Consider the following 20,936-nt stretch of genomic DNA (forward strand, 5'->3'; position numbering starts at 1 on the left):
GTGGGGACGTTACTTTTCCACCCCCCTCCCAATGTATTTTCTTCAAACCATACTCACGTTCGTAGATGTCCCTCGTGGATCCCGGGATCCTTTCTCTTTAGCCGGCTTGACCTTGCCTTTGCTCCCCCTGGTTGGGCTTTTGGTGACGATTGATTACCGCCCGCAAAGAGGAGGCAGGGAGAGGAAGAAGTATCCCTGGGCTAAGGTTGCCCAGTGGCGCCCGATCCCCTCTATCTCCCTCCTCACCTTCGCAGGAGAACCAAGTGTCCCTGAGCATGGTCGCCAAACTGTTACCGGAAAAATCCGAGGGCTCTCTTGGACAAAACAAAGACACCAACCAGGATAACTTGGAGCAAAACAGCAGCCTGTAGGCTTGGCCTTTATTGAACTGTTGGAACAGGGTGTTCCCCTCACTTGCAAGAGAAAGACCCAGAAAAATGGTGTGCCAGGTCTTATAAAAACTTTTGAAATTCCCATCCCCTAGGTCAAGCCCACCCTCAGAAACATCATGCATACATTACAGAAAGGAGGGGTTGAGGGAGGAGTTGTGGTGGTAACCTGAGTGTCCTGTCACCTGGCTGGTTCCCCCTTTCCCCCTCCCCAGGAATTATTCTCTGAAGACAAAATGTAGTCGCAGTTTCCTGCCCCCTGAGGGAAGATCTGATCATTGTCCTTTGTTCCAGTCCATGCTGAATCCACTCCCATATGGAAGTTCTTTGTGATCTTGATTGCCTTCTGTCTAGGACCATCAGGGTTGGCATAGCAACTGGGCAGGGCTCCTGTGGATGTGCTGGGATGGTGAAGGGATTATGGCTGGCCTGTATCAAACCTTCCCCATTTTGTAGTCCTTCCTTCATGGAGTAAAATAAAAGTGGAACAGTGCAAATCCGATGTATGGTTGATTTTCTATGAATTTATAATAGAAGCGTAGCGTATGTAGTGTGTGAGTGTGAAGTTTGTACAAACTGAATGATGGGGGGGGGTGTTTCCTGCTACAACATTAAAATGGTGTGTGATGTGTGGCATCATCTCATCCATTAGACTGGGAGGAAGAGGGTGTGGGAGGGAAGCCCAGCCAAGCATTGCCAGGGGACGGTTGGGGACGCTGTCAGAAAATTTCCTGGAGGGGCTCCAGAGCTGCCTTGGCATCTTCCTCCTGCTCAGGAATCTGATTGAAGTAAAGCTGGGGTGTGTGTGTCCTATTCCCACTGCTCCCCCTTCCTCTAGGGAAGTTGGATTCATGGAATCCTAGGAACTAAGAGCGAGCCAGCCAGCAAAAACCACAGAGAGCATGTGAAGCTAACTCTTTATTAGCAGAAACAAGGACTGCTCCAGGGAGCCAGGAATGGTCAGCACTCAACTCTTCTCAGTAGTTGCAGAGATCCGGTTGGAAGAATCTGCATCCCAGCCCTTTGTGGTTCTGACGCACAAGAGCCAACTCCTAGGGGCTGATTGGCTTTGCCAATAAAATATTTGTAGGGTCCTGGCACCCCCAAATTTAATGGGCCCTGCCATTCAAATAGAGTGTGTGCACGGCATCATATGATCAATTCTGCTGGACAGTGATTGCCTAGGCCCTCCTATTATTTCATTCAGGTCGGCACATCTGCTGAGAAGTAAGTTTTCTGGATCCATTTCAATTGGGTTTTAGGCCCAGTTTGGGCTCAGAAACTGCTTTGGTCACCCTATATGATGATGACCTCTGTCGAGAGTTAAGGGAAACATTTCCCTGTTCATTCTTCTCGACCTGTCAGCGGCTTTTGATACCATCGACCATGGTATCCTTCTGGAGCGGCACTCCGAATTAGGAGAGTTTGGCATGACTTTTTGATGGTTCCAGTCCTAGTTGGATGGTCGTTCCCAGAGGGTGGTACATGGGGAGTGATTTTCAGCCCCATGCAACCTTCAATGTGGGGTTCCTCAGGGCTCAAGCCTATCCCCCAGGTTGTTAAACATCTACATGAAACTGCTGGGTGGTGTTATCTGGAGGTTTGGAGTACGTTGTCCGCAGTATGCTGATGACACTCAGCTCTGTTTCTCCTTTACATCTGCAGGTGAGGCAGTGGAAGTTCTGGACCAGTGTCTTGCCTTGGTAATGGACTGGAGAGAGCCAACAAACTTCAGCTCAATCCAGATAAGACCGAGGCACTGTTAGTGGGTGGTTCCCTTGGCCACCTGCTCTTCACGGGGTCACGTTTCCTCCGAAGGAGCAGGTTCACAGCTTGGGGGTACTCCTGGAGCCTTTGCTGTCACTCGAGGCTCAGGTGGCCTCAGTGGCCCGGAGTGCCTTCCATCAGCTTTGGTGATTAAAATGGTGATATTACCAAAAATCCTACTTTTATTTTAAACTATCCCAATGATGATTGGGACAAAATATTTTAAAAGCTGGCAAAGAGGCCTTGCCAATTTTATATGGCAAGGGAAGAAAGCCAGAATAAAATCAGAAATAATGATGGGGCCAAAAGAAACGGGGGGATTTGCAGTCCCAGATTTAAGAAGATATTCTGAAGCAGTGTGCTGGAGTTGGATGAAAGAGTGGATGTTACTAAAAGATACTGAAGTTTTGGAACTAGAAGGCTGGGACAAAATATACGGTTGGCATGGAAGGATAGAGGGCTATAAGCTTGGGAAACAGAAGATGAAAATCAATTTGTTTGCAGATGACATTATTGGAATCATAACAAATCCTAAGGAAGGGATAAAAGAAATAAAGATAATATTAGAAGATTTTGAGGAATATTCTGGATTAGGGGTAAATATAACAAAATCAGAAATAATGTATTTTAATGTAAATGTAGCCGGAAAAAACGTAATAAATGGAATGGGCCTGGTGTCTAAAAGAACAAAATACCTAGGCATCGAACTCTGCAGAAATATTAACAAGACTGCAGAATTCAACTATAAGAAGGTATGGAATAAAATACTAAAGGATATGAAAAGATGGAGAAACAAAACGCTAAGCATTATAGCTAGAGTCAAGGTTACTAAAATGTTCTGGGTCCCTAAGTTGAGTTATCTCTTCCAAGCTATCCCACTAGAGATGAGAAAACAGCATCTGGAACAATGGAATCATGAGAAAAGACAATGGATATTTGGAAGTAAAAAATCAAGGATGCAAAAGAGATTTGTGTACAACCACAAATCAGAACTAGGGTGGGGCCTCCCAAACATTTACAATTATTACAAAGCTGTTCAATTAAAAAAATTACTAGAAATTGCAGTTGAAAACAAACAAAAGTGGATCAAATTTGAGGATGAGGCAAACAATGGCGCAGGAAGATTTGGAATTTTAACAAATAATGTAATCAAAGATTTGAAATCTGCAATAGGCCCCAGGAAATTGGCATTAGGTTTATGGAGGAAATGGCAAACTTTATGGTTAAAAGGGATTTCTCTAAGTGCACCCTTAGAAAGTATTTATGAGGTAACAGATGATCCCAAATGGTGGGAAATTCTAAACGCTAACGGATATCATATAGTCAAAGGTATGTATAGAGGAGAATCCTTAAAGTCATTGCAGGAAGTAATACAGTATATAGGTAACCAATATTGGTTAAAAATTGGAGGACTATACAACAAAATTTCCAAAGTCCAAGAGACAGGAAATAGGAGTTTAGAAGAGCCAATAGAGGAACTATACAAACGAATGTAAAAACAAACAAACAAGGAATGACAGGTAAAATCTATAAGAGAATGATTACAAATAAGAAACAAACAACCCAACTTATTCAAAAGATAAGTAAGGAAGAACAAGTTAGCGAAGCAACGGTTGAAAGGAACAGGTGAGATTAAAGTAAGCAAATTTAGAGAGCTGAAATTAAAATTCTTTCTAAAATGGTACATAACTCCAGCCCAGCTTACTAATATGGTAGCAGGATTGAATTCTAACTGCTGGCACTGTAAACAAGCCAAGGGATGGTTTTCCCATATGTACTGGGAATTCCCAGAGATAAAGGAATTCTGGGGGGAAATCCTAAAGGTTATTAATAAAAATTTTAAAATGAAGCTTTTAATAGATTTTGATTTCATGACAATGGGTAGACTTGGAAACATGGCTATAGAGAAAGGTGACCAGTTTACCTTCAAAGCTATGATATTAGTGGGAAAGGCAACGATAGCTTTAGGTTGGAAAGAGAGAGGAAAATGGACAGTAGATGCATGGAATAGTTATTTGTGTTGCGTTCGCAAAGTAAAGGAAGGATTGAACTCTGATTAATAAGAATACACACAGAGGCTTGAACCAGCAAGACTCTGGGAAGGGTTTGTATAATCGTGTCTCTCTGTGCCGTGAGATCCTCGCAGCCCCTGACCCAGGCCGTTTTTATTCACAAAAGAACTTTTTACAGAGTGTTCGTTAGAACCAATCAGATTTCTTCTGAGCATGGCCACTGGGCCCATCAGCTCCTGGCAAACAGAAGGGGAAGAAATGGAGGCAGTGAAAGATTTTACTTTCTTAGGCTCCATGATCACTGCAGATGGTGACAGCAGCCATGAAATTAAAAGACGCCTGCTTCTTGGGAGGAAAGCAATGACAAACCTAGGCAGCATCTTAAAAAGCAGAGACATCACCTTGCCAACAAAGGTCCGTATAGTTAAAGCTATGGTTTTCCCAGTAGTGATGTATGGAAGTGAGAGCTGGACCATCAAGAAGGCTGATCGCCGAAGAATTGATGCTTTTGAATTATGGTACTGGAGGAGACTCCTGAGAGTCCCATGGACTGCAAAAAAATCAAACCTATCTATTCTTAAGGAAATCAGCCCTGAGTGCTCATTGGAAGGACAGAATGTCAAGCTGAGGCTCCAATACTTTGGCCACCTCATGAGAAGAGAAGACCCCCTGGAAAAGACCCTGATGTTGGGAAAGATGGAGGGCGCAAGGAGAAGGGGACGACAGAGGACGAGATGGTTGGACAGTGTTCTCGAAGCTACCAGCATGAGTTTGACCAAACTGCGGGAGGCAGTGGAAGACAGAAGTGCCTGGCGTGCTCTGGTCCATGGGGTCACGAAGAGTCGGACACGACTAAATGACTAAACAACAACAATTCAGTCGGACATTGTCGCAGTCATGCCATAGGAAACAACTACTGGAACAAAAGACATTCAGTGGAAACTAAAGACGCTATGCCCGTGGCTGAGAATAATTGTTTGAACCCTTCCAATGGGTATGCGGGGGGAGGGAAAGGAAAAAATTGTACGGGAAATTTAAAAATTGGAAGGAGATAATATATGTATGTAAAAAATCCCAAACTCGAATAAAATAAAAATTTAAGAAAGAAAGAAAGAAATGCAAAACAGATTAACCCGTTCCAGACTTTTAAAAACAACTCCTAAAACAGCAATTTAACATGAATTTTACTATTTAACGAGACCATTGATCCATAAAATGAAAGCAATAATCAATGTACTGTACTATAAAATAAACAGTACTGTACATTAAAATTAAAATTAATTTTTGTCCTTACCTGCACTGATGATAGACATTGTTTGGATGGGGGGTTTTATACATTGCCGCAGTCACACAATCAATCAAAAACAAAGAACAAGCCACAGTCACAAAAAGCCAAAGAAAAACACTTTTTTTTGGTAGCAAAAATAAAAGCACCAAATATAAGCACCAAATAACACCTCAGAACACTGCAATTTGAAATGGAAGGCTTTGATTACAATGCGGGGGGGGGGGGACGACACAAATTAGCAGCGCAACAGTGAAAACAGAAGCTCAGGAGCACGGTCGGCTTCCGAAGCAAAGTTCACAAACTGGAACACTGACTTCCAGGCTTGCAGCATTCGAATTTAAAGTTGTTCAGGAACTAAGCTGTTTGAAAACCACTGTATATAGATATGGTTGCCATATGTACAGAATTGTAAGCAGCGTCTGGGCGGAAATTGCTGAAATGTCCGGGAAAATCTGGACGTAAGGCAGCCCATGTCGCAAGTGTAGATTTCAGCAAACTTCACTTGAAATAGATACGCCCGCCCCCCCAGTTCCTTCAAGCACTCCTCATAAGGCTTGGTTTCAGACCCTTGATGATCTTGATTGAGTCCTCTGCATCATCTCCATGAGGTTTTCCCTTACTGTGTAGCAAGCTGTAAACCTTAAATTTACTTTCCACAGTTGTTCCCATAAAGCAAAGTCAATGTTGTGTCCTACATCTCTGGCCCAGCTTCTCATTGATGATTTCATCATTTCATTCTTTGTATTCCACTCAAGTAATGTTATACATTTTAGATACAGTGCTACCTTGGGTTACATACGCTTCAGGTTACATACGCTTCAGGTTACAGACTCCGCTAACCCAGAAATAGTACCTTGGGTTAAGAACTTTGCTTCAGGATAAGAACAGAAATCGCGCAGCGGCAGCAGCGGGAGGTCCCATTAGCTAAAGTGGTGCTTCAGGTTAAGAACAGTTTCAGGTTAAGAATGGACCTCCAGAATGAATTAAGTACTGTCAGCGCTGCCCAAGGTCCCAGCTCACACAAGACCAACGCTGCTTCTTCCTCAAGTAAAAAAGTCTTTATTGAAGTTCAGTTTCATTTCCAGACGCGCAGCGCGCAACGCTACATCTATGCCCTAGACCGTAGAAGTCCCATCTGAATCTCCTCCCCCCTGACACCAGCTTAAGATTCTAGCCTTACTCCACCTCTTCCTCTGTTCCTTCTTTCTCTGGGTCCTCCTGCTAGTCGGAGTTTCAGCCCTCCTAGATTCTTCTGACGCTGAGTCCGCCGACTCTTCTCCCCCCCTCCTTCGGGCTTTAGGACCTGGCTCCCAATCCGGGTTTTCTGCTGTCCCGCGCTCCTCCACATTTGAACTTGGCGCGCGCGCGCAGCCTCCCACTTTCCTTCTGACCGTTACACTTGTGTCACTGCTCCCTCTTTCGGGGAGGCTAGCTGGACCTGGCCTTCCCTCCGTTTCCCCACTCCCCGATGGGGGCGTGGTTACCCCTGACTCATCTTCTCTCCCCGCTGGAGGAGAAGCTGGTCCTGACTCATGTGACTCTTCCCCCCCACTGTGCTCTGGTGGGGGAACTGGTCCTGATCCTCCGCTACTCCTTTGGGACTCCCCTCTGGTTCCTTGTTTATGGAACGTCCCCCCTGGGACTCCCCTCGCCCTTACCATAGGCGCCCCCTCCTGGGAATCTTCTGATTCACTGGAGAAGCTCATGGAATCTCTCGGGCCACTGTCATATTCCCCTACGCTCCCCTCTGATTCCTCTCCTCCGCTCTCTATTTGCTCTCTCCCCTGCTCTTCTGCTCCTGAGCCTCTGACAAGTACGTAACCAGAGGTACCACTGTACTATTTTAACCCTGGAGCCTAATAACTCCCTTTCAAACTGGGAGTTTTGTTCTGCAAATCCATTTTTTAAAATCTAACTTAAATGTTCCATTCAACTGATGGTAACTTGACCAGTCTCCCTCCCACCTAGAGGAAGAAGTTCCCTTTATAGGGATCCCACATCCAATGAAGCAATACCACATGGCATTAAACCTAACCTCCCAATACATTGACCTTAGCGGGTAAACTATTGGTCTGCTGTGTCAAAGTTTTACTGGACAGTTGGATAATATTGGCAAGAGCGCCTGTAATCTCACAGTCACCACTTCCCCTGGAATAAGAATCACTTCCGTCCAAACCAGTAAGTATGTCTGTAATTATGACAATCCGACCAATGCCTAGATGACTTTTAAGCCCTATATCGGACTCCTCTCCATGGGATTCCCCCCGAATATAGAGCATGGTCCAATCCCCTGGACATTCTCAGACATACAGAAGTCCTTCTCAAGTTCATGAAGGAATCTGAAGAGGTGATTCAAGCAACAGAAAAGGAGATTCCTCCTAAAGATCAGGAAGACCTTTCTGATAGTAAGTGACAACAGTGAAAAGGAACTCCCTCAGAAGAGAGAGAACTCTCCTTCATTGGAGGTATTTAAGAAGAAGTTGGATGGCCATCTGTCATGGATGCTTGAAATGAGGTTTCTGCATTGGCGGGAGTTGGACTAGATTCCAAATCTACCATTCTATTATTCACCCTGCTGTGAGTTCTTGAATTGACTTTTTTACGAGGGAAATTTTATCCACATTCCATGCGCTGATATGCTTTAAACCCTGTATGAACTATTTGGTGGGCCATGAGAGCGGCATTCTGACTGAAGCTCTTCCCTCATTCCAAACACTAAGAGGTTTTCTCTCTGGTGTGAATTATTTGATGGGAAGTTAGATTGTGGCTGTGACTGAAGCTCTTTCCACATTCGAAGCACTGAAAGGGTTTCTCCCCTGTATGAATTTAATGATGGGAAGCGAGACTGCTCCTCTGACTGAAGCTCTTTCCACATTCGAAGCACTGAAAGGGTTTCTCCCCTGTATGATTTCTGTGATGGGAAGTGAGATCCCTACTCTGATGAAAGCTCTTCCCACATTCCAGGCATTGAAAGGGTTTCTCCCCTGTATGAATTCTGTGATGGGAAGTGAGATTTGATCTGTGACTGAAGCTCTTTCCACATTCCAGGCACTGAAAGGGTTTCTCCCCTGTATGAATTCTGTGATGGGAAGTGAGCTCCCTACTCTGATGAAAGCTCTTCCCACATTCCAGGCACTGAAAGGGTTTCTCCCCTGTATGAATTCTGTGATGGGAAGTGAGATGTGAGCTTTGACTGAAGCTCTTTCCACATTCCAGGCACTGAAAGGGTTTCTCCCCTGTATGAATTCTTTGATGGGAAGTGAGATTTGATCTGTGACTGAAGCTCTTTCCACATTCCAGGCACTGAAAGGGTTTCTCCCCTGTATGAATTCTTTGATGGGAAGTGAGATGGGTGCTCCGACTGAAGCTCTTCCCACATTCCAGGCACTGAAAGGGTTTCTCCCCTGTATGAATTCTTTGATGGGAAGTGAGATGCGAGCTTTGACTGAAGCTCTTCCCACATTCGAAGCACTGATAGGGTTTCTCCCCGGTATGAGTTCTTTGATGGGAAATGAGACTATTCCTTCGAATTAAGGACTTTGTTTGCTTGGAGGGGGACTGGGAGCTCTGACGGATGTTCTCTCCACACTTTGAATATTTATCGGACCTCTCCGCTATGTGGATTCTGTTGTGGTTCCCCTTGTTCTTCCCTTCGAATTCATCACCATCTGCAATGAAGAGAGAAGCTAATTAGAGCCTCAGGAAGAAATGGAGCTCCAGATTACTGAACAATGTTAATGAATGCTTGTGATAGAGGAAGAACTGAAGAGAGTTAGATGTGAGTCCTTATTATAGTTTTCACTGCCTTTGTTGGCTGGAATTGCTTGGCTTTTATCCGGGATAGATTTTGTTTGGCTCAGTCTGTTGGAGGGGGATTTCCAGCTGGTGGCAGAGGACAGAGTGACTCCAGGAGACATAGGTGTAAAAACCCAAACTAAAATGAAGACTTTATTACCAAACAAATAAACACAAACTCTGGTGGGTGTTATTCCTGCATGCAGGCTACAAAACGCTCCTTTTTCCTTTTTACAGCCACGGCCAGTTGCAACCAATTAACCCAGAAACTTCTTAAAGGTATACACACATGTTTCTGTGTAGGATGTCTCCCAACACAGTCATGGAGTCCACTCCATCTCAAAGGTCAGTCATCTCTTTGGTCAACAAAATGCAGACAGAAGCAAAAGCAAAAACAACAAACCTGACAGAAGTTACTTCAACGTCCTTAAAAACTTTCAAGCTGACATTTAAGAAGGCCTGGGCAGTTCAGGGAAATCTGGTCATTGTTTAAAAAGGCATGACTAGACAAAGAATATTCACAGAGAAAACAGTTGATATCCCTCCATTCAGGGCTCACGGTGTGGATGTTAGAATCCCAGGTGCTGTTGGTCTCCATCCAAACAGTGGAGGTTCATCACATAGAGGTATGTATGGAATGTCAAAACTCATCTTATGATCCAACAGGGAGTTTCACCGAGAGGGTGCATGATTCCACGATTCCCCTCCTTGACTTCCTTATGCAGAGCTCTCTGGTCAGGATCCAGCAATCTCCATGCCTCAACTAACAGCAACGTCTTCATTTGCGCACTCCCCATCAGCATCTAACTCAACTTGGTTGGTCTCAATTTAAATTTATAAATCACTTTCTTCACTTTGAAGCACCCTCTCATGTTCATGAGGAGACCAACTCTGTATTGTTTCACTGGTAACAGTAGAGGAAAAATGACTATGACTCACACTTAAGCATAACAGTCACAAGAGCTCCTGACTAGGCATTCAGCTAGGAAATGTTGAATTTACTCTGTTCTCTCCTCTCTCATTTCCCCCCAATTTAAACCAATTCATGAACTCAGAACTCATACACTGACCACTATTGATAAACCATATGTTATAGATATTCCTGTAAATTTATTCTACTATTTTTGAGAATCATCTGAGAAGATTATTTTTGAGAATCACATGAGAATTCATTTGAGAATTCACTTGGAGCAGCATGTAGCTATCCTGACGGCGCGGCTGGACGAAAGACGGACTCAGGATGCACAGGTCAGACCCACCCCCATCGCAAGGAAGGTACCGGGGCTGGTACACAAGTTTGGTGGGAAGCCCCAAGATTACAATGCTTTCCGAACGGAAGTACAGTACGCTTCGGAACTGCAGAAAGATGACTTTGCTGATGATGGGGAGAGGGTGGCTTACATTGTGGGGCTTCTGCAGGATGGGGCGCGCGAATGGATCAGGCCCCTAATGGCGACACAAAATGATGCCTTGAAGGACCTTAAGAAATTCTTCCAGGCAATGGATGCGATGTACTCCAGTGATGTGGAGCAAAGTGTGACTCGGCGGGAACTGATGGGGTGCAAGCAGGGGGAGCCAGTCCGTCAGACTGGTTGCGTTTTGCGATGTTAGTCCACTGGCTCGGGTGGGATCTGGACTCTGAACCGATACAAATGTTGTTTGAGGAGGGTCTGTCCCCCGCAGTGAAAGACGAGTTGTCCCACGCGCCCCGACCACAGTCACTGGATGAGCTCACAAAGGCTGTGCTTGCGATTGGCGTACCCCAGGAAGCGCGGGATCAGGAGAAGCGTGAAATGAGAGGGGAACGTTTCCATGACTACCGCATTCCTGAGATACCGAGACTGCCTTCCCAGGCGGCGGAGCCAATGGAAATTGATGGCGCACGCGCGCACGAGGTTTCAAACTCCAGTGAAGGTCGTCAAAGGGAGGGAAAGGAGTGGAAAACTACCAAGAAGTGTTTCCTCTGTCAACGACCAGGACATTTTGCTAAGGTCTGCCCTCAAAGAAAAGCCTGGCAAGGGATGGTGGGGGCTGCTGGCTGCGAGGAGAAGGGGGAGGAAGGGCAGGCGCAGGGAAACGACAACGCCTGGCTGCCAACCAGCAGGGGCAGCAGCCAGGCCAGCAACCAATAGAAGTGCCCCAGCCTGACTCTCCCAAGGCAGCTATAGCCATAGAAGTGGTGCTAGAACTCCCGAATGGGCACCCCGTCAAAGTTAAGGGACTGCTGGATTCAGGCAGCTTGTGTAATTTCTTCAGCAGAGACTTCGCTCTGGAGCACCAACTCCACCTGCTGCCTCTAGATTTTCCCTTGCAAGTGACCACCAGCGATGGCAGGGGATGTCTGGGGGGGGGAGTGACACACCAGACCCCGCCAATGCGAATGAGGGTTTCCAGGCACATGGAGACCATTGCCTTTCATGTGGCCACACTGGCAGGACCCCCAATAATACTGGGGATGAGTTGGCTGGCACTGCATGATCCAGTAGTCATGGCATCAGCGGTCAGTCACATTTGAGTCAGCTTACTGCTTAGGACACTGTCTGGGAGGGGACAACCCAAGAATGACGGTGGCTAGGGTGGCTGGGCTGGCCATGGAACAAAAAGGGGAGGTGCCACCACAATATGCTGACCTGAAGGAAGTCTTCAGCGAGAAGGAGGCGGATAGACTACCCCCCCACAGGCCCTTTGACTGCCAAATCAACTTACTCCCAGGGGCTCAGTTGCCGGTGGGTAAGCTGTATGCCATGTTTGACCGGGAGATGCAGGTGTTGCGGCAATTTATTGACAAGAACCTGAAGAGGGGGTTCATAAGGGAATCAAAGGCAGTGGGGGGCAGTCCGGTGTTCTTTGTGGACAAAAAAGAGACTAATCAGCCCAGATTAGTCGTGGATTACCAGGCCTTAAACCTGGTGTCAGAACCCATGACCTTCCCAATGCCCAGGATTGATGACATTTTAACACGGGTGAGGCAGGGGAAAATTTTTACCAAGCTGGACCTCAGGGGAGCATACAATTTGATTAGGATAAGGGAGGGGGACGAATGGAAAACCACCATGTTCACCCCCCTAGGGGCTTTTGAGTACTTAGTCATGCCATTTGGATTACAATCGGGCTCCGCCTGCTTTCAAGCATTCATGCACCATGTGTTGGGGCCCCTGCTGTACAAGAATTGCATAGCCTTTTTGGATGATGTCTTAATCTATTCGGACAATGAGAAGCAACACGTCAGAGACGTCAGGGAAGTGCTACAGAGACTGCAGAAGCACCAGTTGTGGGTCACGCTCAAAAAATGCCAATTTCACGCCAGAGAGGTCGAGTTTCTGGGGTACAAGTTGTCAGACAAGGGCCTAGCTATGGACCCAAGAAAGGTGAAGGCAGTGCTGGAATGGAAAGCCCCCAAAACCCGGAAGGATGTGCAGAGGTTCTTAGGGTTCAGTAACTTCTACAGGAAGTTCATAAAGAACTTCGCTCACTTGACAGCGCCCATCACAGATTGTTTCAGTAGCAAAAAGAAGTTCGCGTGGACAGAAAGTGCCCAGCAATCCTTTGAAAGACTGAAGAAGGCGTTTGCTTCAGAAGAGCAGCTCCTGCACGTTGATCTAAAGAAGCCCATGAGACTGGAGACGGACGCGTCCGACCGAGCCGTTGGAGCGGTCCTTTTGCAGCCAGGGGCCAAGCAGGGCTGGAGGCCGTGTGCCTTTTTCTCAAGGAAGCTGAGCAAGTCAGAGCAAAACTATACAGTGTATGACCGCGAACTGCTTGCGATCTATGCGGCTTTTCGGCAATGGAGATATCTGTTGATAGGGGCGCAGCACAAGATCCAGGTTTGTACTGACCACAAGAACTTGGAATACTGGCGGACCGCGTGAGTGCTCAACCAGAGACAGATTCGATGGGCTCAGGAGTTCTCCAAGTTTTCCTTCGAGATCCGATACGTGCTGGGAGAGGAAAACGTAAGAGCAGATGCTCTCTCCCGGAAACCGGAGGACATGGAAGGAGAGGGACCGCCGGAGATCCAACACGTGTTTCCCGAGGACTGATGGGTGTGTGGTGGAGCGTTGGTTGGGAAACGAGAACTGGCCGGGCTTACTATGACGACGCGTTTGCTCAAGCGAAAATCAGGGAACTCCGGGATGGAAGGGAAGACCATGGAGGGTTTGAGGAAAAAGAAGGGCTACTGTACTATAAGGGGGCACTGTATGTACCGGGGGAGACCTTGAGGGGGAAGGTACTCAAACAACTCCACGACAACCCAAAAGCTGGGCACTTTGGACAGCACAAGACCATGCTGCTCGTCACCAGGCAGTTCTGGTGGCCAAAGGTGAGGGAAGACGTACGGGAATATGTACGGGGGTGCGACTGATGCCAGAGGGCAAAGGGGGAGAGGGCTGCCCCCGCAGGGTTACTGGAACCCTTACCTACACCGGGAAGGCCCTGGGAGGTGGTGTCCATTGATTTTATGACAGATTTGCCCAAGTCAAGGGGGAAGACAGCAGTCATGGTAGTAGTCGATCTACTGACGAAAATGTGCCATTTCATAGCTTGCTCACATGCGGTGACAGCAGAGGAGACAGCCAGGTTGTTTGTGGCTCACATTTTCAGGCTGCATAGGGCTCCCTCGAGGGTAATCTCGGATCGCGGGAAACAATTTACTTCCAGGTTCTGGAGGAAGCTCATGAGCTTGCTACAGATCAAGGTGGGCTTCTCGACGGCGAGGCACCCGGAAACCAATGGACAAGCAGAAAGAGCGAACAGTATACTCCAGCAATACCTACGCTGCTACGTCAGCGAGAGACAGAACGATTAGGTAGAGAAACTAGCGTTGGCTGAATTTGCGTACAATAACGCTGAACACGTGTCCACGGGAAGGAGCCCGTTCATGGCCAATTATGGGTGTCACCCCAGGGCCTTCCCGGGGAGGGGGGAGGAAGCATGGAGTGTACCCGCGGCAGAGCAGTTTGTAGAAGAAATGGAGGCCTTGCACCAGCAACTCAAGATGAACTTGGAGCGGGCCAAGGAAGTTTACAAGAGGCAGGTGGACAAGCACCGTCGGGAGGGGGAGGCCATACGGGTGGGAGACCAGGTGTGGTTGTCAACCCAAGTGTTACCCCTAAAGGGAGGGTGCAAGAAGTTGCAGCCAAGGCAGCTGGGGCCTTTTGAGGTAACACAGCAGGTGAACCCCGTGGCATTCAAGCTCAAGTTGCCTGACAGCATGAAGATACATCCGGTGTTCCATAGGTCCCTACTCTCACCGTACAGGGAGGGGCGGGAATTTCCGGGGCGGGAGGGAGGAGTCACCACCCACCCGCTGGTAGAGGAGAGGGAACACCGCAACCAAGCCACGGAAATACTCGATTCAAGGTGGCGAGGTAGCCAGGTGGAGTACTTGGTAGCTTGGGAGGGAGAACCCAGGTCAGAAAACACGTGGGTCCCCGCTGAATCAATAAATGACGGCTATCTGGTGGGAGAATTCCACCGTTTGTTCCCGGATAACCCAAAACCACTAGCGAGATTCTGGGAGGAAGAATTTGGAACCACAGACGACCAAGGGGACTTTGTGGGTTTTCCTGCCTCCGAAGAGGAGGGAGGGGAGGTGTCAGAGGGAGAAGAATCAGACTGGGAGGTCCACCCCGCGGGAAGAGATCGGAGCAGGTGGGAAGCTGGTTTTGAATCCTCAGAGGATGGTGACAGCTCCTTCAGGGGATTCCCCGCATCGTCGGCCGAGGAAAGAGACGAGGTTGAATCAGAAAATCGCGCCGGGGGCGGAGGGGGTCCTGGGGAGGAGGTGGATGTCAGGGAACTGCCATCGGAGCCAGAGGGAGAGGGAGGGCTCCAGAGGGGTTCCGGAGAGCGTCCCAGGAGGGAGAGAAGCAGCCCATCTTCCGGTGGAAGGAATTCATCGTAGCACCAGTGGAGAAGAGGGGCAGATGGGGGAATCGGCGAGGTGGCTCCATGACTCCTCGCCGGAGACCAGCGGGGAGAGCACGGGTCCTCCGCTGCCCACACCCTCCCTGCGCAGAAGGCTTCTGCGCAGGGAGAGTAGGCGGCGACTAGGCGTCAAAGAGCTTATTTGCTGGAAGAAGTTCAAGAAACGCCCACTGACGGATTCTGCCACTGATTGAGACAGCCACGGGTGAGTGGCTGTCCGGACAGAAAGGGTTCACCCAGGTAACCCAGCCAGGTGTGGCGTCGATTCACGCACGAGCAACCCCTAGAACCATTACATCTGCCAAGAAAACTCCATGGACAAAGGCAACAGGCATATGAAAGTTATGACGCTGGAAGATGAGCCCCTCAGGTCGGAAGGCGTCCAACATGCTACTGAGGAAGAGTGGAGGACAAGTACAAGTAGATTCAGAGTTGAAGCGGCTGGGCCAAAGCCGAAAGGACGCTCAGTTGCGGATATGCCTGGAAGTGAAAGGAAAGTCCAATGCTGTAAAGAAAAATATTGCATAGGAACCTGGAATGTAAGAACTATGAACCTTGGTAAGTTGGATGTGGTCAAAAATGAGATGGCAAGAATAAATATTGACATCCTGGGCATCAGTGAACTAAAATGGAGGGGAATGGGCAAATTCAGTTCAGATGACCATCATATCTACTACTGTGGGCAAGAATCCTGTAAAAGAAATGGAGTGGCCCTCATAGTCAACAAAAGAGTGGCAAAAGCTGTACTGGGATGCAATCTCAAAAATGATAAAATGATCTCGATTCGAATCCAAGGCAGACCTTTTAACATCACAGTAATCCAGGTTCATGCACCAACCACTGGTGCTGAAGAAACTGAAATTGACCAATTCTATGAAGACTTACAACACCTTATAGAAATGACACCAAAGAAGGGGAGCATGGACATCACCAGATGGGCAGCATCGAAATCAGATTGATTATATTCTCTGCAGCCAAAGATGGAGAAGCTCTATACAGTCAGCAAAAACAAGACCTGGAGCTGACTGTGGCTCAGATCATCAGCTTCTTATAGCAAAATTCAAGCTTGAACTGAAGAAAGTAGGAAAAACCACTGGGCTGGTAAGATACAATCTAAGTCAAATCCCTTATGAATACACAGTGGAAGTGAGGAACAGGTTTAAGGATTTAGATTTGGTGGACAGAGTGCCTGAAGAACTATGGATGGAGGCTCGTAACATTATACAAGAGGCAGCAACTAAAACCATCCCAAGGAAAAGGAAATGCAAGAAAGCAAAGTGGCTGTCCAATGAGGCCTTACAAATAGCGGGGAAGAGAAGGCAAGCAAAATGCGAGGGAGATAGTGAAAGATACAGGAAATTGAATGCAGATTTCCAAAAAATAGCAAGGAGAGACAAGAAGGCCTTCTTAAACGAGCAATGCAAAGAAATAGAGGAAAACAATAGAATGGGAAAAACCAGAGATCTGTTCAAGATTCGTACAAAGATTACCATAATAAAAAACAAAAGTGGAAAGGACCTAACAGAAGCAGAAGACATCAAGAAGAGGTGGCAAGAATACACAGAGGAATTATACCAGAAAGATATGGATGTCTCGTAAATCCCAGGTAGTGTGGTTGCTGACCTTGAGCCAGACATCCTGGAGAGTGAAGTCAAATGGGCCTTAGAAAGCACTGCTAATAAGAAGACCAGTGGAAGTGATGATATTCCAGCTGAACTATTTAAAATTTTAAACGATGATGCTGTTAAGGTGCTACACTCAATATGCCAGCAAATTTGGAAAACTCAGCAGTGGCCAGAGGATTGGAGAAGATCAATGTACATCCCAATCCCAAAGAAGGGCAGTGCCAAAGAATGCTCCAACTACTGGACAATTGCACTCATTTCACACGCTAGCAAGGTTATGCTTAGAATTCTACAAGGCAGGCTTAAGCAGTATGTGGACCGAGAACTCCCAGAAGTGCAAGCTGGATTTCGAAGGGGCAGAGGAACCAGAGACCAAATTGCAAACATGCGCTGGATTATGGAGAAAGCTAGAGTTCCAAAAAGACATCTACTTCTGCTTCATTGATATGCAAAAGCCTTTGACTGTGTCGACCACAGCAAACTATGGCAAGTTCTTAAAGAAATGGGAGTGCCTGATCACCTCATCTGTCTCCTGAGAAATCTCTATGTGGGACAAGAAGCTACAGTTAGAACTGGATAAGGAACAACTGATTGGTTCAAAATTGGGAAAGGAGTACGGCAAGGCTGTATATTGTGTCCCTACTTATTTCAAATACATGCAGAATTCATCATGCAAAAGGCTGGGCTGGATGAATCCCAAGGTGGAATAAAGATAGCCGGAAGAAATATCAACAACCTCAGATATGCAGATGACACAACCTTGAGGGCAGAAAGTGAGGAGGAATTAAAGAACGTTTTAATGAGGGTGAAAGAGGAGAGCGCAAAATATGGTCTGAAGCTCAACATCAAAAAAACGAAGATCATGGCCACTGGGCCCATCAACTCCTGGCAAACAGAAGGGGAAGAAATGGAGGCAGTGAAAGATTTTACTTTCTTAGGCTCCATGATCACTGCAGATGGTGACAGCAGCCATGAAATTAAAAGACGCCTGCTTCTTGGGAGGAAAGCAATGACAAACCTAGGCAGCATCTTAAAAAGCAGAGACATCACCTTGCCAACAAAGGTCTGTATAGTTAAAGCTATGGTTTTCCCAGTAGTGATGTATGGAAGTGAGAGCTGGACCATCAAGAAGGCTGATCGCCGAAGAATTGATGCTTTTGAATTATGGTGCTGGAGGAGACTCTTGAGAGTCCCATGGACTGCAAGAAGATCAAACCTATCCATTCTTAAGGAAATCAGCCCTGAGTGCTCAACTGGAAGGACAGATCGTGAAGCTGAGGCTCCAATACTTTGGCCACCTCATGAGAAGAGAAGACTCCCTGGAAAAGACCCTGATGTTGAGAAAGATGGAGGACACAAGGAGAAGGGGACGGCAGAGGACAAGATGGTTGGACAGTGTTCTCGAAGCTACAAACATGAGTTTGACCAAACTGCGGGAGGCAGTGGAAGTCAGGAGTGCCTGGCGTGCTCTGGTCCATGGGGTCACGAAGAGTCGGACACGACTAAATGACTAAACAACAACAACAATTCAGTCGGACATTGTTGCAGTCACGTCACAGGAAACAACTACTGGAACAAAAGACATTTGGTGGAAACTAAAGACGCTATGCCCGTGGCTGAGGATAATTGTTTGAACCCTTCCAATGGGTATGGGGGGGGGAAGGGAGGGAAAGAAAAAAAGATGTACAGGAAATTTAAAAATATAATATATGTATGTAAAAAATCCCAAACTCGAATAAAATAAAATAAAAATTTTAAAAAGAAAGAAAGTAATGCATCCTTGTTTTTAAAAGAAAATGAAAAGTTATTCCTAAAAGAAAAGAAAAAGGCAAAACACAGAGGCCCCATCTGCAATCAATCCTGAAATTAGGATCAAGTAGGATCATGGCTTCTAGTGCTGCGCGATGGATCAGTAAGTTCTCTGACATTGGTAGGGCATTCAGAGCACAGTACTGGCACCAATACATCGCGGTGGCCGGGGAGCTGTGATGTATTCCTAGCTCAAATTCCCCGCAGATGTCAAAGGCGCTGGAAGGCAGGTGGAGGAGCCCAAAAAGGTGCCCACCTTCTCAAACTCCATCCGCCTGCCTGCCTCATCCCACCCCCAAGCTGAGCAAGCCCCAGTACCTCTCCAGCCCCATCCATCCATGTCCCCATCTCCCCTCCCCTGGGACTCACCAGATATCTCGGAAGTCCCTGGGAGGGAACGCTCAGAGGCTGTGAGGAGGGATGCAGGAGACAACCTGACCAGGTCAACTGTCCATCTTCCCCCTTCCATCCTCGCTAGGTTTACAGATTCAGTCTCTTTCATCCTTCCTGAGGAGTCAAGGAGCCACCACAAGCTGCAGGGTCCTGGGAGAGAGGAAGAAACAAAGGGAGCCTCAGAGGCCCTGCAGGGATTCTCCTGCCCTAGATATCCCCCTGCTCCTGGAGAAGCACAAATGGGGCAGCCCCTTCCCAACAGAAACCCCATTTGAAACATCTCCAGTGGTTCCAATTTAATCTGTTTGCACCTCACCCCACTTCTTAAGGATGGCATGGTCTGCACAGTAGTGACTGAGAGTAGACCCCATTGAACTCAGAGGGGCTTATGGATAGAACTTGGTGCAAAAACCAGGCACCATCCTGTCCCCAAGCCTGAAAACTGCAGCCCCAGAGCATGGGCAGAATACAGCCGAATAGCTATTACATGTGGGTGCCCCCACGTCTCAGTGCAAGAGATGCCTTAGCAGTTGAGCTGGCTGGGCCCCAGACCTCTTTCTGCTCATCATTAGAGCTGCTGAGAGACCCTAGAAGGTTGGTAAGAAGAGAAGTTACAGGGAAGCAGGCTGAGGGCCTTCTTGGTAGTGGCGCTCTCCCTGTGGAACACGCTCCCATCAGATGTCAAGAAGATGAGTAACTATGTAACCTTTAGAAGACACCTGAAGGCAGCCCTGTATATTGTATGTGCTGGAAGCCGCCCTGAGTGTCTGGGAAAACCCAGTCAGATGGGCGGCAGGTAAATATTCTTGCTGTTATTATTATTATTATCATTCACACAGGATGCTGATCAGCTTCACCCCAGTGCCTTGCCAGGGCAGGAGGGACTTGGTCTTCCTAAAAATATTGAGCTGAGCAAGGCTGGATGCAGCTCCTGCTCCCAAGAGTGGCACATGCCAGTCTGTGCACTTGCTCTGCTGGGAGGGGGCAGATGTTTAACAAGGTTGGAAACCAGATCTCACCCGCCCTAGGGACTCCTCCCAAGAATCCTGGGAGCCAGAATTGGTTCAGGACCCTGAGAGGTGCAAGGAGACAGCTTCAGCCCTGCTGCCCAAAGACTGCAATTCCCAGAGTGGTCACCAATCCCCCCTTCTTGCCAGGGAACTCTGGGAATTGTATTTGAGTAGATCGTGGGTCTCCCCTCCAGTCTCCACACTTGGGGGCGGGGGCTGTATCTCCCCACTCCACAGGGCTTCTCCTTCCTCGGATGCTTCTCTGTGTTATGAAATGCGACTTTCCCCTCAATCTGAAGGGGGCTTATTTGCATGCCCTCTTTTTGTTGCCCCAAAGACTCCTCCCCCAAAGGGAAGGCAGCATCTTGATCCAAAGGAAGAACAGAGTCGCAGACCTGCTGGACACTCAGCCCCTCCCTGGCACGGCAGAGAGGAACTGGGGGCAGGACCCTCTGCTCCCTGACTTGGGGGTCTCCCCCCCATGCATGAGCTGAACGGGGGGGTTGCCTCCTCCCTTGCAGCCCTGGGACCCCCTTCTCCCCGCTGCACGCCAAGGGGGAAGAGAGAAGAGACTCACCAGATTCCAGGAGGGGCACCGAGGACGTTTTTGCAAAGCAGAGAGAACAAAGCAGCCTCCTCTTTGCTCGCAGGAAGGGACTGGGCAGGGAGGGGCTTCTGCCCGGGAGGACCTTGCCCTCCCCCGCCCTCCCCTTCCTGTCCTCTCTAGGAATCCAGCTCTGCTCCTTTTAACCCTTGGCAAGCCGAGGGCACCCAGACCGCCCCTCCCTCCCTCCCTCTCCCTGGCTGCTTCTGCGCTCTAGGCTGCCCTCCCTTCTCCATCTGTGCCAAGGACTCTGCATCAAGGCCCCCCCCCCATCTTATGCAGACTGACGACAACGGAGATGAGGGTTTCTGCATTA

At 47.8% G+C, this 20,936-nt stretch overlaps 1 protein-coding gene across 1 annotated transcript; it reads right to left on the reverse strand.

The window, feature by feature from the left end:
• Positions 1-7,273: 7,273 nt before the first annotated feature.
• LOC310755013 (uncharacterized protein) lies at positions 7,274-20,687 on the reverse strand. The gene is made up of 3 exons (XM_083631687.1): positions 20,594-20,687; positions 18,983-19,156; positions 7,274-9,124 (listed from the first exon to the last, which is right to left on the reverse strand). The coding sequence occupies exons 2-3, from the start codon at positions 19,113-19,115 to the stop codon at positions 8,283-8,285; spliced, it is 975 nt and encodes a 324-aa protein (XP_083487813.1). The 5' UTR covers positions 19,116-19,156; positions 20,594-20,687; the 3' UTR covers positions 7,274-8,282.
• Positions 20,688-20,936: the final 249 nt, after the last annotated feature.

Source organism: Podarcis filfolensis, assembly GCF_964270895.1.
Source record: "Podarcis filfolensis genome assembly, contig: HAP1_SCAFFOLD_81, whole genome shotgun sequence".
NCBI classification, from domain to species: Eukaryota; Metazoa; Chordata; class Lepidosauria; order Squamata; family Lacertidae; genus Podarcis; species Podarcis filfolensis.